The 16302-nt window shown below is 43.2% G+C and overlaps 1 protein-coding gene across 2 annotated transcripts in view; it reads left to right on the top strand.

Moving 5' to 3' along the window:
* The window catches only part of nlgn3a (neuroligin 3a), a 137303-nt gene that overhangs the window by 118068 nt on the left and 2933 nt on the right, over positions 1–16302 (top strand). For both annotated transcript variants that reach the window (XM_088924432.1, XM_088924430.1), the window contains one exon: positions 10018–10807. In XM_088924432.1, the coding sequence (XP_088780558.1) occupies positions 10018–10807 (790 nt within the window). The remainder of the gene's footprint in view (positions 1–10017; positions 10808–16302) is intronic.

The raw sequence follows: 16302 nt of genomic DNA on the forward strand, positions 1-16302 counted from the left end.
TTTGCCAGCCAACCTAGAAAGCTGTTATCAAAGCCCAGAGTAATTCCAGTCTGTAATGACCCAATTGCAATTCTAATTTCTCAATCTGCAGGTTCCACTCATCTGTAAGTAAGATTCTGCTTCAGCTTTGACAGATGTATGTTTTGCAAAAAAAAAAAAAAAGAAATGTCCCTGACTGGCAGAGTCAGAGGTGCTCTTAGACGTGTTTTGAGACCTGTGTAAATTGGCAAAGGCTTCATTAATTGCTTTGAGGTCCAAAGCAGAAGGAACATCTGTTTACTAACTGGTAGTGTGTTTCCCAGCCTTCTCCTTCTGGGCTGCCAGGCTCACTGCCGGCTTCGTCCCCTGTCTGCTAATGTTTTCCTCATTAGGACGGTTTCTGCTTGAAAGCAGCCATTGCTGATATTCTGACTTATCTATTCCTACACTTCCCACAGGCCCCCATTAAAATCACATCCAGCACAGTACATTCTCATGCTGCGGTAGCAGTTAAAGCAGGACTCAAGGAGTTTAAAATGAAAGTTCGGGAGGAAGTCAAACCCTACTCTCACCCACTTCCGCCTGCTTGTACTCACCGGAGTCGAAACCTGCTGCACCACTTTCCATGAGACTTCTTTTCTTCCTGCTCATTAGACACCCAATTCCGTTTTCTTGGCAAAGGCAAAGAATCCTGCATTGGCATTATTTATTACTTTGTAGGGGTTCTGATTAAACTCTGGAGTTTAAAACAAATGTTTGGAAAGAGGTCAGACCCTAATCTCTCCCACCACCTGCTTCTTGCTGTCTCACTTTCCATTTCGGCTCCCCTCCCTCGACCCCATCTTCACCTTCACACCAACCATCCTCAGCTCATCCTACATCGGGCGGAGCAGTGGCTCTGTGGCTAAGGATCTGTCCCTGTGGCTGGAAGGTTGCTGGTTCAAATCCCGCAGCCATCAGAGGAATCCTACTCCATTGGGCTCCTGAGCAAGGCCCTTAACCCCAACTGCTCCAGGGGCGCCGTACAACGGCAGACCCTGTGCTCTGACCCCAAGCATCTCTCCCTGTCTGTGTGTCTCATGGAGAGCAAGCTGGGGTATGCGAAAAGACAAATTCCTAATGCAAGAAATTGTAAAGGGTTAATAAAGTAATGTTATTATTATTGAAGGGGGGGTTCTGACAGTAAAGTGCTTTCGGAAAGGTTGTGGTTCTCGGCAGCCGACTGAGTTACCCCAAGAAAGCTAACCATTTGAATAGCTATTCAATTAGGGTCAAGCTACTGAATGAAAGAAAGCCCCTTCTGAGAACCAATGGTTGTGGTAGAGGTTAACACAAAACAAAAGTGGTGCTCACCAGCAGGGCACTCTGTTTGTGGATGACCTGCCAGGCAGGACCATCTCAGAGTCCAACTCTGTCCACAGATACTATCATTGATGCCATTATGGAAATCCCCCTTTTTGGTACTTTATGACCCAAAGCCCACTCCCCTTGTGACTTCAGACTCAGCCCACTCCCCTTGTGACTCCATGCAGCGTGTCATTTCTCCTCGCAGACCATCCCAACACACCACACAACCACATCCCAACAATGTGCATGTGCAGGAACTTCGTGTGGCTGCCTCTGTGTGCCTCATAGCGTGTTCAGAATGCATCAAAACTGCACTTCATCAGAAAAACAAACTCTGGGCCTTTCTGTTTTATCCACAATAATTTATTTTTCATTTTCTCCCTCCTGCCCGAAGCCTGTTTTTGAATGTATAAGATTGATAATCTCAGATGTGATCACTGGACCAGAAAGGCAGCTATTGAATGTCTTCTATTCTCTCTGGACTCACAGGCTACATGGCTCTACAAGCAGGGCCAAAGTTCAGCTCTAAGCTCAACTTATGGAGTCATGCCTTGTCTTTTCAAATTAAACTCTCTGCTGGATATGTGTAGCTGTTTACACACTGCTGTGTAGTACTTAAGAAAAGAGAAAGTGCATAACGCTGTTACACTTTGTCCTTTTTGGTTTGACATAATGGAGAAAATAAATTGCAAGGTAAAAAACTCTTACCAAGTTAATAGTAGGCAGCATACTGTTCTGACAGAAGCTGAATAATGGTTTTATCAGTTACACTATACTTGGTACAGAATACACTATATCTGTGTATGGATAGGCTCGTGTTTGGGATATTTTAATAGTAATTTCTTCCACCATTATTCTACTTTAACATATGGTAGGATCTGGCTAGGACAAAGTTCTATCATTCAAGCCTCTATCATTCTATTATTGAAATGACCATTTCTTCTGAACTCAATTCATTGAACATGGGAGCAGTTCTTCTGTGCGTGGGTGCTCTGCTTTTTCAGTGTGGAGGGACTGGTGTTAAGGCTGGATATCAGCAAGTGTTAAATGATGGACCCTATGCGGGTGAGGAGATAACAAGAAAGCCGTAGAAGGGGTGATCCACGATCGTAGTCAAAAGGAATAGAGCAAGGTCCAAAAAAAAAAAGAAAAGTAACAAATCTTCAATACCAAGGTGAACCAGGGTCGAGTGTGCAATCCAGAAATCCAGGAAAAAAAACAGGAAGCTGTCAAATCACAAAAAGGCTCTGAAGTGTACCTCAAGAGGTACAACCCAATACCAAGGAGGAAACAGACAACAGGGTTTAAATAGGCTGAAGGGGAGGCGTGCGGATGGGTTAACGAGGCCTGGTTAACCTACTCCTCCCCAGAGTGGATGAGGTAGCCCGCAAGCGTATAGGTTCCCCTCTGGTGGTTGGAAGCCAGTACTGTAACAACTAGCTGACCTTGGACAATATGCACCCATTCCAGATTCATCAGCCTTAAATACACCCTTGCCCCCACACATTGCAACACATGACCCCAATCCACACTGTAACTCTAAAGCCCTGAACATATCTCTAAGCTCATCCCTTACTGTATTATACAGTGGGCCACAGATATTCCTGGACAATGTAGAAGTTCCAAACGGAAAGTTAACCATACAATCCAGAGCAATGTTGAAGCGCAGTGGATGATTAAATAATGAAAGCTCTAAAAATAAAAAGGCAGTTCTATGAGTCACCCAAGCCATTAAAACATGCTTATATCTGCCTCATTATAAACGCAAAGTTATTCATTTGTAGCATTGGTGGCACAGGCACACAGTGGGCAATGTCACAATCCACTGAGTCCAGAGACAGTTGCACATTGCAAGGTGTACAGGCTCTTTTGGAAACACTGGCTGGATATACTGTATGTGGTCTGGGGCGTCAGTGGAACTGTGTTTTCCCTCTAACATTTATTATTATTTCTGGAATTCAGGCTGAATATATCATCCAATTTCTGACTTACTATAAGTCTCTGTTCATGTGAGTGGTCAATGCAATATTAATTCTGTAGAGTCCTGTATGTACAAGCTGACTTCTTTTCTTTCTGCAGTTCCCCATCACATGTGGTGAGACTCTGTCTTGGGTTCTGTACATGTTGTATCCATGCTTTTCAGTCAGGGGTTCCCAGTCCTGGTCCTGGTGACACACCCACCTGTTGGTTTTTGTTCCAGCTGAGTCCTTGGTGACACAATCCAACCCAAAATGGACTCAATAATAATAATAATAATCAGATTAATTTGAACTGTTTGTTCCCGACTCTAAAACATGTTGGAGCTTTAACCATAGTATTTAGTAAATGAAATAAAATCCCAAACTTGTGAATAGAAACAAACCGCGAGTATTTGAGTGACGCCACTTCCTAGATCAATTAAGGCTGCGATTATCTAATGAAGGCGGGAGGGAATGAAACCACTGTTTTGAGTAATTCAAGCACACAGCCCTGCCGTGCAGCACTTTTGCTCATGAGGAAATGCCCTTACAGCCAGCCCATATAATCTGCATTGACATTCTCACCCCTGCAGCCTCAGCGATGTAAAAGTATACTGAACGAGCACAAAACTTATAACGAAGATACTCTTGTTTGCAAATCCCCAATCTCTTTGTGACCTCTTGGTCCCCCAGCGTGAGTGTCTGTTGATGTCTGACTGATGGTGATTAAAGGATTATTCAGACTGAGGGTGGGGGCTGCAACTCTGCTACTCATTCAATTTCAATTCAGTAGGGGACTGCGGCGGAGCTCTCGAGTTAGTAAAGATTTTTATTAAAAGTGTCTCAGAAATGCTTATCGTGTCGTGATCTAAGAATTGATCCCGTCTCTTTTAAAGTGATAATGTTGTATTAAAAAAGGAGAAATAGTTTGTATTTCTATATACAAACTGCTTTGCTACAAACTGTCCAAAAGCAATGGACAGGAACAGTGTAAGTGGAAAGAAGGCAGATCTGTGGGATAACGGGATAGCAGAGGCTTGGCGAGGATTTGGTCTCGTAGGCTGATCTATTTTATAGCCGCGATGCAGCTATGAAACAGAAAGAGATGCTCTTGCCATTTGAAATAAAGACGGAATTGAAAACCACTTTCAAGGACATTTCCATCAAGGCTTTGAGTTTAATGTTGATTGCAGGACGGATGAAGGAGGCTGTAATGACTCTTCCATTGCCTTTTCATTTATTCCTGCCTGTAATTCCCTTCATTAAAGATGGATTGAATTAAACCATCAGTTACAAAACCTAGCCTTTCAATCAAGATCCCTGACCGGCAACGTAAAGCATATTGTAAATACATGAAATATATATGAAATCTCTGAAAGTCTAGCATGAACAGGTCATGAAGCTTCTCGTACATGCTGCAGAGGCTGCCTTCTCCCAAGATGATAATGAGGCTAATATCCACAGTATACTGGGGTCATTATACACAGTAAGGAGGGTTGTCATAACAGGGCACGATCCTGCAAATGGGGTTCGGTTTTCTTCTATTTTTGTGCTTGAGGGGAGAGAGGCAGCACTTGTTGGTCTGCATTGAATGCACATATTGCCTGCTTCAGCTACTGGAGCCTGCAGGGTCCCAGGGTCCAGACAGGATAGGGATAAGAAGATCCCAGATCCTAGACACACTGACTGAGTGCTTTCCAGACAGTGCTGAACCACATCCAATTAGCTGTACCTTGCTTTGTGGTCTCAGGTTTGGAAAGGGCCCGGCAAGCTTTATTACAGCAACCGCTTTGCTATCCAACATCCGTGGGGAGTGAGGGATGCTGGATAGTCAAATATGACAGAAAGTCAATACTAAGGTATGTTATCACAAACCAAGAACACTAATGTTCTGCATGATCGGACATAAAAGGTAATTTACGTAGAATGAGTCTAAGTAAGTCTACTGTAGGTAGGTTTGTCCTAACAACTGTTATTACCATTATTACCATTATTATTAAAGTTTAATAATAACACAAAATTACACTATTACAATATTATTATGACTGTATACTGTACGGTACTTTCATAATGAAACTATAATTCAAGCAAAGAGCATTGCAAAAAATGATGTACAAATCAGTAGAACTTCACAATTTCCCTTAAAATTCCTCATTTTGTGCTCGTTTTCTGTATCATTAGGACACTGTTCAGCTACTGTAGGACTAAAAAGGTAACACAGATGAGGCAAATAAAAGAGACAGGCACACAGAATGTGGCACAGGATGTTGTAAATATTCCGAGATAAAAGTAGGCAAAGATACAATGTGTCTCCACAATGGCAGATGTTCACAGACTAAGAGACAGAGCATCTGATGCAGGCCAGATAGAACAAGACTTTTTTTTCCAGATAGCAAAGGCTGATTTTGCACTGACTGGAAAATGCCAGTTAGTAAAGCATTCTGGTTAGTGAAAGGATGAACAGTAATGCTTTTACCAATGCCTTACTGCCGCCTCAACACTTTCTGATTACCCTTCAGAGAAAAGAGAGAAAGCCAGTCTTTGGTGTACCGTCCTTCACTTGACCCTGGTAGGGGGGTGTGAAAAGTCTGAGCCTGTGTACCTCCCTCTGCTGCCTATTTTCCCCCTGCATCTCCATTCAAGAGAGAGGTCGCACTCTAATGCAGTGAGTTCACATGTTTCAGCTTTGAAATCAAAACTCACAATCTGTTCCCCCATGTCTGCTATAGGCGGACTCTAGCTCTCATTATTTTAGCACTTCGCAGCATTCAGTGCTAGAGCAAGAGTGTGGCAAGCCAGTGTTTTGGAGGGACGGCAGTTACAGGTTGCCTGCCACTAGAGGCCGCCAAATGGCCTGTGTTTTTGTAAATAGACTCACTGGGGGTCAATTAATTAATTCTGTTATTGGTGGAGGGTTAAACTCCTCACATTCATAATGGAGTAATTAGTGAGCATTTGGGATTTAAAGGGCTCTCAAGGTGTTTGTGCTAGTTTGGTTTTAGGAAGGAAGTTTTAGGGGACACTGCCAGACTTTAGCAGTGATCCAAGATGGGGTCTCTCTTTAGAGTCTTTTAAATAGAGCACCTGCTGTTAATTCAGCAACAAAGTTTCCTGCATGGTACAGTGTTGTGCTCATGAGAGTTCATATGCAGCTTTGCCTATGGTTGGGGTCTGTTCTTGCGCGCCCACAGACATACAGATCTTTTCTCAGTAACATACATACGTTTGTCTGTCCCCCATGTCTGCAAAGTTTTTTCCAACCAAAATTTTGATCCTGCTGTCTCATCTGGCTCTCAGAGGCTGAGGACAGCCAAGAATAGTAGCTTCTCATCCATTTGCATTTCATGGCTGAATTCCTGAGGTGGATGCAACTGTGAATGTGTCCCTGTGCAGGTTTTTTTCCCATGATTCATGCTTTATTAGCATTTTGTTTATAAAGTGACTGTATGTATTTTTAGTCAAGAATTCAGGCTGAAAAAAAAATCTCCAATGCTTTAGGGATACTGCTAAAGCTAATAATTCACAATTAACATGCTATACTATAAAGATGCCTTCCTGGAATTAGAGTACAAATTTGTTTTATTGTTGTTTCTTTTCTATATGCTTACAGCTGTTCAGCAGCTGATCATATCAAAGTTTTAATATCCTTAACCTACACTTGGAGAGAATTAGTACACAATCCAATTGTTTATTTTGTAGTGGGAAAAATCTGAAAATGCTTTAACTGGTGCTGAATCTAATGAGATTAGCAGGAAAGCTTGTGTTGGCATGAGTTAGACGATAATGATAACCCTTGATTATTTTTCTTTCTATCAATATTAGCCAGATTTACGTTTCATTAACATCCATAGCATTTTAATTTTTCTTCTCAAGGTTTATTTTCTTTTTATGTTTCTATTAATTTGTTTGCAGAATTGATGGCCCTTCACGCATGCAATATTTATGATTCGAAAATTTGCCCTCCGGTACTGAGAGTTTCAAAGGCCCTTGTGGAAAATGGAGAACATGCATTAAAAAATAAAACCTTTCCATTTATCTTTATTGGCCAGAAAGAATGCTGCCAGTTCTATCTCCTTGCTTCATATAACTGCTTCTATAAAAAGACACAGGGACCCATTGCTCACAGACATTATGTCAGCATGAAGCAATTGTCCAGCCTTCCCGACTCCCTCTCTATCTCCCTTTCTGTCCCAGTTCCTTCTCTGCATGGATTTTATGATAACAGGTGCCCATTAGGCACCATTACAAAAGATTGCAGATCAGCAATTGTGATCAACAAGAAATACTTTTCATATGAGCAAAGCAGGGATGAATCTCCAACTAAACTGGAGTTTTTCTCAAATATTTCTTAAATGTGATAAAGTCACACTTTGGTGCATGTGCACATCTGGCCATTTTTCCGAGTATATCTTCTGTGCCTGCTTTAGCTGGGAAAGAACTCGAAAAGAGCACGCTGCAGTCTGGGCAGGGAGTCAGAAGCCATCTGTTGAAATCCAGCTCATCCCAGCCTCCTTTGGGTCTTATGGAAAGGTGGGGTGTAGTGTTATTGTATAGATTAGGGAGTTGTGTACAATAATGAATAAGTGGCACTATGTAGATTAACTGAGTTCTCGTCTCTACATTTGCGGCTGAGTTGTGTGGTATAGATTAGTGAGGAAAGAAAGCTCTCTTGGCATGCAGTCTCAGTCAATTCCTCCTGACTCTGCATCTGCTTCTGTTAAAAGTTTGGAGCCGGTCAATTTCTATTAGTCACTAGCAGTGGAGAGGCTGAAATGTCACAATCAGTAACAGCCTCTGCACAGACATGGAAGACAGCTTCAAGTTCCTCCTGTCCAGCTCCACAGAGCTCACATGAATTTTATTTGACATGACCTTTTGGGGCCCTGGCATCTCGGCCATCGCCCTGCCTGCCTCTCTCAAGCTCAGGACACGGTCCTGGAATCCTCTGGGAGTGACAGGGGCAAGGAACTGTGGGTTTAGTCCAGTGGAACGAGTCCTAGACCAGCAGATCAGACCCTCCATTCCTTCAGGGTGCCCTTCCATCATCATCTCAACTCCTCTGTGACACGTTTCTGTCAAGAAAATCGCTGGCAGCTGGCTCTCCTTTCGGAGCACAAGCTGTGCGCTTTGTTCCCCTTCAGAGCAGCTTAGAGAGTATTGAACAGCTGGGGATGTGTGTCAGAAAGTTTCACTGCAGTTTAAAAATCACATGAAGACCAGGAATATACTTCAAGGGACAGGCTGTTATATTAAAAAGCATGAGAGATTATAGCTATGTATGTTATCTGAGCATCAGACTTTGTAGTGGCTGCAGGGTATTTAACAAAAGAAACCAACACTGCTGACAAGACTGGTATTACATGATTATTACATGGTAATTAATTTGTAATTACAGTGATTGCACAGTTGTAAGGGTGATTTTCTTGTAACTCGTGGTCCACCAACACTCTGTGTTTCCATAATGACACTCGTCGGTTAGGGAAATCATGTAGTCTTTAAGGTTCTCTTGTCTTTTTTGTTGTGCTTCTAAAACTGTATCCATAAGCTTCTTAGTCCATATCATACAAAACCTCTTCTGCTCATGTTGCTTTTTCCTTTCTAAAAGACAGGCAGAAATCATAACCAGCAGCCTTGTTCATAAAATAGCTGCTGCAGAGCCCAGTGAGCATGCTGAGTGTTTTGTAAAAACCACCAACAAGCTGCCTTGTTTTGTTGGTTTTTTTTTTTGTTTCAACAGGCTAGCATGCGGCAGCCGATATGAATTTAAGAGCTATTGATTTCATATGCGGAGGTGTTTATGAGACGCTCTGTGATAAAAATCTTTTTGTTTTTCCTTTAATAAAACAGCCCATAGCAAGCTGAGCACAGTAGTAGTGGATTTGTGCACAGAGCCCTGGAAATGCACAAGTTTTAATAATAGCCCTTCCAGCTCCGGATTTCTGTGTTACTGATCTGTATAATTTAAATGCGCTTTTCTGAGAAATGTTATCAGCGAAAGTACGAATCTTAGAGGAGAAGTAGTGTGTAAACTATTGTAAAGGACACTGAGCATAGCATAAAAGCCAAGTACAAAGACAGAAAAAAAAACACAGAGCTGTGGATCAATTGTGCGATCAGGTAGATGATTGCAGTGAGGCTACAGAGCTGACAGAATGCAGAAAGCATTAAGCAATGTATTCGGGCTTTTAAGTCAGGAGCAGGTCTCACTCATGTGTAGCTCTTAGAGAAATGAAAATATCACCCTCCCCGAATCAATTTTCTCATGCAATGGCCTCAAATCAAAGTTCAAGGAATATGCAAGTGAAAACAAATAGCTTGATTTGTTTCTCGCCTCGTTTTGCCAAACATCCCCTAGGTTAACTCAGAAGAATGTAACGGTGGCATTTGTACATTCAGTGAAGAAAACAGCCATTCGCACTGACACACAAGTAGCACTGTAGGGACGACTACAATACCAGCGCTCATAAACCGTGTAATTAGAACCTACATTTACTGAGGCAGCTGTGTTAGCCACACGAAAACAAAATGAAAAGTTAATTTGATACCCAAAGCAGAGTCTAAAAAGCTTCTACTCGTCAAAGAGTCATTAGTTCCATTAGCACCAGTGTGCCTAAAATAAGTAGTCAGACTTGTGCTATTCGGGTTGTACACTGAAGACCTTTAAACCCATCTTCATGAACATGGAGCGAAACCGAAGTACTCAATCCCTGTTTGTCACCTCTCTCTCCCATAGGGCTGTTCCACAGAGCTATCATCCAGAGCGGTTCTGCTCTGTCCAGCTGGGCAGTGAACTACCAGCCTGTGAAGTACACCCGGCTGCTGGCCGAGAAGGTGGGCTGCAACGTGCTGGACACACTGGACATGGTGGACTGCCTGCGCAAGAAGAGCGCCCGGGAGCTGGTGGAGCAGGACATCCAGCCGGCCCGCTACCACGTAGCCTTTGGGCCCGTCATCGACGGCGACGTCATCCCTGATGACCCTGAGATACTGATGGAGCAGGGCGAGTTCCTGAACTACGACATCATGCTGGGCGTCAACCAGGGCGAGGGGCTGCGGTTCGTGGAGAACGTGGTCGACTCCGAGGACGGCGTGTCCGGCAACGACTTTGACTTCTCCGTCTCCGACTTCGTGGACAGCCTGTACGGCTACCCGGAGGGCAAGGACACGCTGAGGGAGACCATCAAGTTCATGTACACGGACTGGGCCGACCGCGAGAACCCCGAAACTCGCCGCAAGACCCTGGTGGCCCTGTTCACCGATCACCAGTGGGTGGAGCCGGCGGTGGTGACGGCTGACCTGCACGCCCGTTACGGCTCGCCCACTTACTTCTACGCCTTCTACCACCACTGCCAGAGCCTAATGAAGCCCACCTGGTCTGACGCCGCCCACGGAGATGAGGTGCCCTACGTGTTCGGCATCCCCATGATCGGCCCCACCGACCTCTTCCCCTGCAACTTCTCCAAGAACGACGTGATGCTCAGCGCTGTTGTCATGACCTACTGGACCAACTTCGCCAAAACTGGGTGAGTTTCATCTGTTGAAAACACATTACTCCCGCTGTAACTCTGTAATCATCTTCCCAAGTGATTTCACTGGGAGAACAGCAAGGTGTTATTTCATTTTTGTAATGAAAATACAATTTTTTAATGTCTCCACAATCATCTTCCTGTTGGATTTCAATTCCCAATGGAGACTGGAAGCACTTTGTGGGGGGACAGGGGTGGCACAGTCTCTGCAGGGCCAAGCTCTTCATTTTGTAGCATCCTTGCCCCATTCCTCTCTAGGCTATGTTTGAGAACCATCTATTATTTACAAAGCTGTTACCAAACAATATTAACCAGATTGTTACTGCACCATTGATCTAAGCATTACAACACTCCTGAGCTGATTGCTGTGGCATTGTGAACCTGTCACTCCATTATGTGCCTGATGCTTACTGTTATTAACCTGTCACTTTGTTATTTAGCTAACCCTTACTTCATTATTCACTGCACTTTTACTCCATTATTGACTTAATCGTTCCCTGTCCTCTATTTGGCTGTTACTCCATTATTTACTGGACTGTTGTTCCATTTTTTCCCCTAGCTGTTACTGGGGTCAGTCAAGTACTCACAGAGCGGGTTATGAGACAGTCCTGCAGCAACTGGCTGAATGTGTTGCACATCACAGGGCCGGAGTGGAAGTCTTCCCACTGTGTGTGGCTCTGACACCCAGGAGACAGACGGCCATTAGCGAAAGCATCACACACTGAGTCTCTAGAGCACTATTGATCACAACCCCCCCTCCAGTCGATCCCTGGTGCCTCAAGTGCCTTTCTTTATTTCTGAAATTAATTCTGCCCAAAGCACAAAACAGCATAGATCTGTGTGAGGAGCAGAGTTATAACATATTACATCTAACGATTGAAACTTAATTTGATCTGTGCTGTTTCCAAAGGAAAATCAATGCTGATGACTGTAATCTTTAATTATTTCCCTGTTTACCTGTCTCTACATTTGTTAGCAAAAGCAACAACAGCAATTGACGTTGGTATAGCGCCTTTCTTGACACAGCGTTTCAGAGATAAAACTAAAAAACCAGGATGAGGGCTTGTTAGAAGAGGAAAAGAGAAGCTGCATGCTTAGCAAATTGCTAACAGCTCCAAATTTGGATGAAAAAATTCTAAAAGTCTGATTTTAATTGAGAAGCAGACCTTATCACTTGTACAATGTTTCACATGAGCTGAAATGTCTGTGCTAAATGAGTGCTTGAGAGAGAAGGGCAATCAACCAGTTTTCCAGGTTTTTTTTTATAGGAAATAAAACTGATGCATGACATCCAAAATTCAGGAACGTGCTGTGGGTTTTATCAGGGATGAAAAGAGGGTGACATTGCGTTGGTGAATGTCACTGACATGGCTCTATTATTATAGCTGTTCCTGAGGAAGAACTGACCAGGACGAAAAAGGTTTAAAACAGCTCAGTCTGAGCCCCTCCCTCGCTGTGCAGTATTGTGTGTGGTAAAACAGTAGGAGACTAGCTTTTAAAGACCTGAGGATTATAGACGTGAATAATGAAGAAACCCCTCCTGGGTTTGCTCAAGAACAAAGGCAAACAAGAGGAGAGTAATTTAGCTCCATTTCACCTGTTTGACTGCTCAATAGTAAGTCAATCCCAGAATCCAATCCAGCCTTTTATTGAAGGATCCCAGATAGTGAGTCTTCAACAAAGGGCTTCTCTGAGCTTGTCAGCAATAGCAGCATCTCAGAGTCTAATCTAGCGAGTTTAGGTGTAGCGGTAAGGAGAACGTCAAACCTTCACTGTTAAATTTGCACCAATAAAGAACCAGTTGTTTCATTTGGATAAAATTTAAAAAAGGAAGAGAACAGTTGATCATTCTAATTATGTGATGTAGTTGCATAATTATAGTTGCATTCTTTTAGTATCTGATTTGTTCAGTTGTGTTGGATTTTCTTTGTGTGTGTATGGCTGCAAACTCCTAGAGGAAGAACCCATTTTTAATACAAAAAGAAAGAGATAGATGTGTGATGCAGCTGTGAAGTTTGGCCTAAGCTGATAAAGCTCTGCCTTGATAGGAGCTAGACATGTTTGGCTCCCTTGCCTGTGCTCCATCACGGGTGCTGTGCAGAGCTGTGCATTACTGTGGCCAGTGCTGGTTTAGATTAGGCAGGCCTGGTGTGCTGATAATCACCCTCTGCAGTGCAGCACAGCACTGTAAGACAGGCTGCAAGATAAAAGGTGCTATTTAAGACAAGAACAAGGGCACCACCGTGTTGCCTGAGCAGAATACAAGCAAGCTTTCCAAAACTGCTCAAAGTAAACAGCTTACTTAGAATCACATTTTAGGGGTGTGATGTCTCTCCAGTTAGAAATCTATGCAGTTGATTTTCATTAAATTGAACTCATTCAGTTTAATTCAGAGAGTATCTTATCTGCGTGTCGCAGATATAAATAAAAATGTAATTAGACCATTCCTTTGTGCAATATTCATCTTCTGAATGGCCACAATCATAAACCCACACAAATGCAAAGAGGAGGAAGTGTAAACCACTGTAACAGACATCAGACTGCAGAGCAGTGCAGAGCGGTTTGCTCCTTCCCAGATTTTATGACCTGCAGGAATTAGGAAAAGGCGTACCACTGAAGTGATAACACAAATATTGTCAATTGAGTAACATTTTATTTGAACTCCACGGCACCACCTCCTCAAAATAAGATATCTAGCATCACATCTTACCTGTAGCGTGTCATTATTCTGCCTCATCCTGTGAGTTAGTACAGTGTGTAGCATTCCTCTCTCTCACCTCACTGATCGGTGACTGCAGATACAGCAGACACAAGCCCTGCCTACTCCAAACCAACTCTGCACTTTTCCATTTCTCAAAGCCCATAACTCCACATTCCCCTCTCAAGGTCATTAACATAGAGGATGTTGTCATCCAGTCTTTCTCCTCCTTCTTCTTCTTAGACTTCTCCTCCCTGTCGAAGTGGGAATCCAGCCATTGAGTTAAACTGTCTCTAGCTCTTGTCCTCAGCACCCGGCTGACGGGTTCACGGTTTGAACTGCGAAGAGCTGCACCTCTGTTTAATTAAACGCATTTTGTCAGTCAGGGAGCTCTGCGTAACCAATTAACCTCCACAGAGAAGCCTTCACAGGCCTAACCAGCTCCGCAGTGCAGAAACTGACAACGAGCCGCTCTTAAGAAGTGAAGTTCAGTCTTTTCCTTAACTTTGGAACTTTTGAAGACAAGGAGCTTGTAGTAATGCCCACTTAGGCCCTAACCACTCAATTAAAACTTGATCACTTGAGAGGAGATTTGCAGCTGATATTCGGATTTGCATTAAAGGGTGTAGAGAAATCGTGCCACTTGTTAGGAGTTTGAATATCATTGATTGGGAGCTGTGGTGTGGTGTGCCTGGAATGTAATGAGCACGGGGAGAGCAGGCTTGTTCACAGAAAGGATTCCTGCTACTAAGAAGGGAAGGAAGGAAACAGGCCCCTTGTCAGCTGTCTCTCACCTAATCCTTCTAATCAATGGCTGCTCATGCCACCTGTAGACAGTGAAGAGGCCTTATGACTTCTAAATACGCCCTACCCCCATGCAAGCAAGGCTATTTTGTCATTCTCCTGAGCTTGCCTCTTACCGAGATAACCCTGCAGAGGAATGGCCCATTCGTTCTAACTGCTGCTGAAGCCCCTTGATAACAGCAAACCAGCTCAGCCCCCCTGTTGGTCCTCTAGCACTGAGCAACTCTCGTTGATTGTGTAAGAAGAAAAGCAAGCCATTAATTACGGCCTTTGTTCTGCGGGACTGAACAGTGAGTCATAGGACAGAAACAGGCAGAAGGAGGAGCACATTCTGAAGCCTTAATTCAGATTCAGGGCCACCGTCTTACTGTAGGTGCTCGTGGTGTGCCTCTTAGTCTTCTCAATCCGTGCAGGTGGCGACAAGACAGTACAGGCTTGTTATCACACAAGGTCTGTCCCACTCTGAGTTTAGAGGCTGGCATGACCAGCAATAGGCTGTTCTGTAGGGGAAGGGCATGCAAATATGATTTTTGGAAGGGCAAAGGACACTCATTCCCTGATATGATTATTTTCTGTTTATGGGGTCTGGTTTATGTTTTCTGAGATTCACATATGCTTCAGCCTGGCTTTGAAGGTCGAAGGTGTGAGAGCAAACTTACTTCAATTTTAAAGTGTAGCACACTTTAAATAGCAGCTTGGTGACCCTGCAGTCTGCACTGGACAGCTGATCTAAGTATCAGGATTGTCTGTCTTGGGCTCTGGGACCAGGCACCCATCCACAGAGCAAAAGGAAATAACAGACAATACCTGGAAACTGTACCGAAACGCATTTGAAAATCTAAAAAGGTTAGTTTGAATAATGAATTAATTTGCTGCATATGGTTAACTATACTTAAGGGACTTACTGGCGTGTCTGACCGTATCTAAAATATAATTAGACTGTTTCTTTGTACAATATTCATCTTCCATATTGCCACAAGCATAAACTTTCACAAATGCAAAAAGGAGGATGTGAAAAGTGCATCAACAGACATCAAACTCCCCACTGCAGAGCAGGTTAATCTATTTCAGGTCTTATGACCTGCAGGATTCAGGAAGAAATGTACTACTGAAGTGATAAAGAAAATATTACCTTTTGAGTACCATTTTCTTTAACTCCATGTTTGAGCTATATTTGCACATCTCAAAATAAGTCTAGGTCCTGATTCCAAAAGAATGTACTCTGTCCAAGGTAGGCAATTGGATTAAGGGACATGAGACAGATTCAGTAAGCACTCATTGAAAGGTAGTACCGGCACTACCCTGATGACCACCTCATCTAAAGGCTTTCCTGTTAGAAGATGGGGTGGCAATATTTCAAAACCCTGTGGAGTGCACATCCTGTTCAGAGTGTTCTTGCCATCCACAGAGGCACAACACTATATTCTACGTGAGAACCCAATATTTTAGCCAGTGAGCACTGAGCAACAGCAACAGTCAAATGGCACAATCTGTAATCCAGTGCAAATATTGTTTCCACCTCTGCACTCAACGGTCATAGCCCCCTGAGCTGAAGGGATTGTGAGATCCCAGTGCTCCTAGAAATACAGAATTAAATTTATCAGTGAAAACATCATGTAGAGTCTCAGACACCAAAGAATTGTCACTCTGCCACTGCTTATAACAATAGTTGTCCAGCTCTTTATTTTAAAGCCAACATTTAAGTGGGACCAGTGAGCTGATTTAGTTGTCAAATCATGCAGTACACAGGTGTATGTGTTTTATCATTGGATTTGGCTGAAAAGCATTACATTTCTTTTGTAGAAAGTTCAGCTACAAAGAGGGAACGGGAAAGATGGAATTAATTACCTGCTCCGTTTTGTGTGTGCTTCTGTGTGTGTGAGCGAGTAATTACATAAAACAAGCATTTGTTCTTTCCTTTTTTTTTAATTCTGTAAATTAAATTATGGAAAAAAAGGTTTGCATATTGATGTCTCCAGCTGTGGGGGTT

This window comes from Atractosteus spatula, chromosome 9, assembly GCF_055471065.1.
Source record: "Atractosteus spatula isolate fAtrSpa1 chromosome 9, fAtrSpa1.hap1, whole genome shotgun sequence".
Taxonomy (NCBI): domain Eukaryota; kingdom Metazoa; phylum Chordata; class Actinopteri; order Semionotiformes; family Lepisosteidae; genus Atractosteus; species Atractosteus spatula.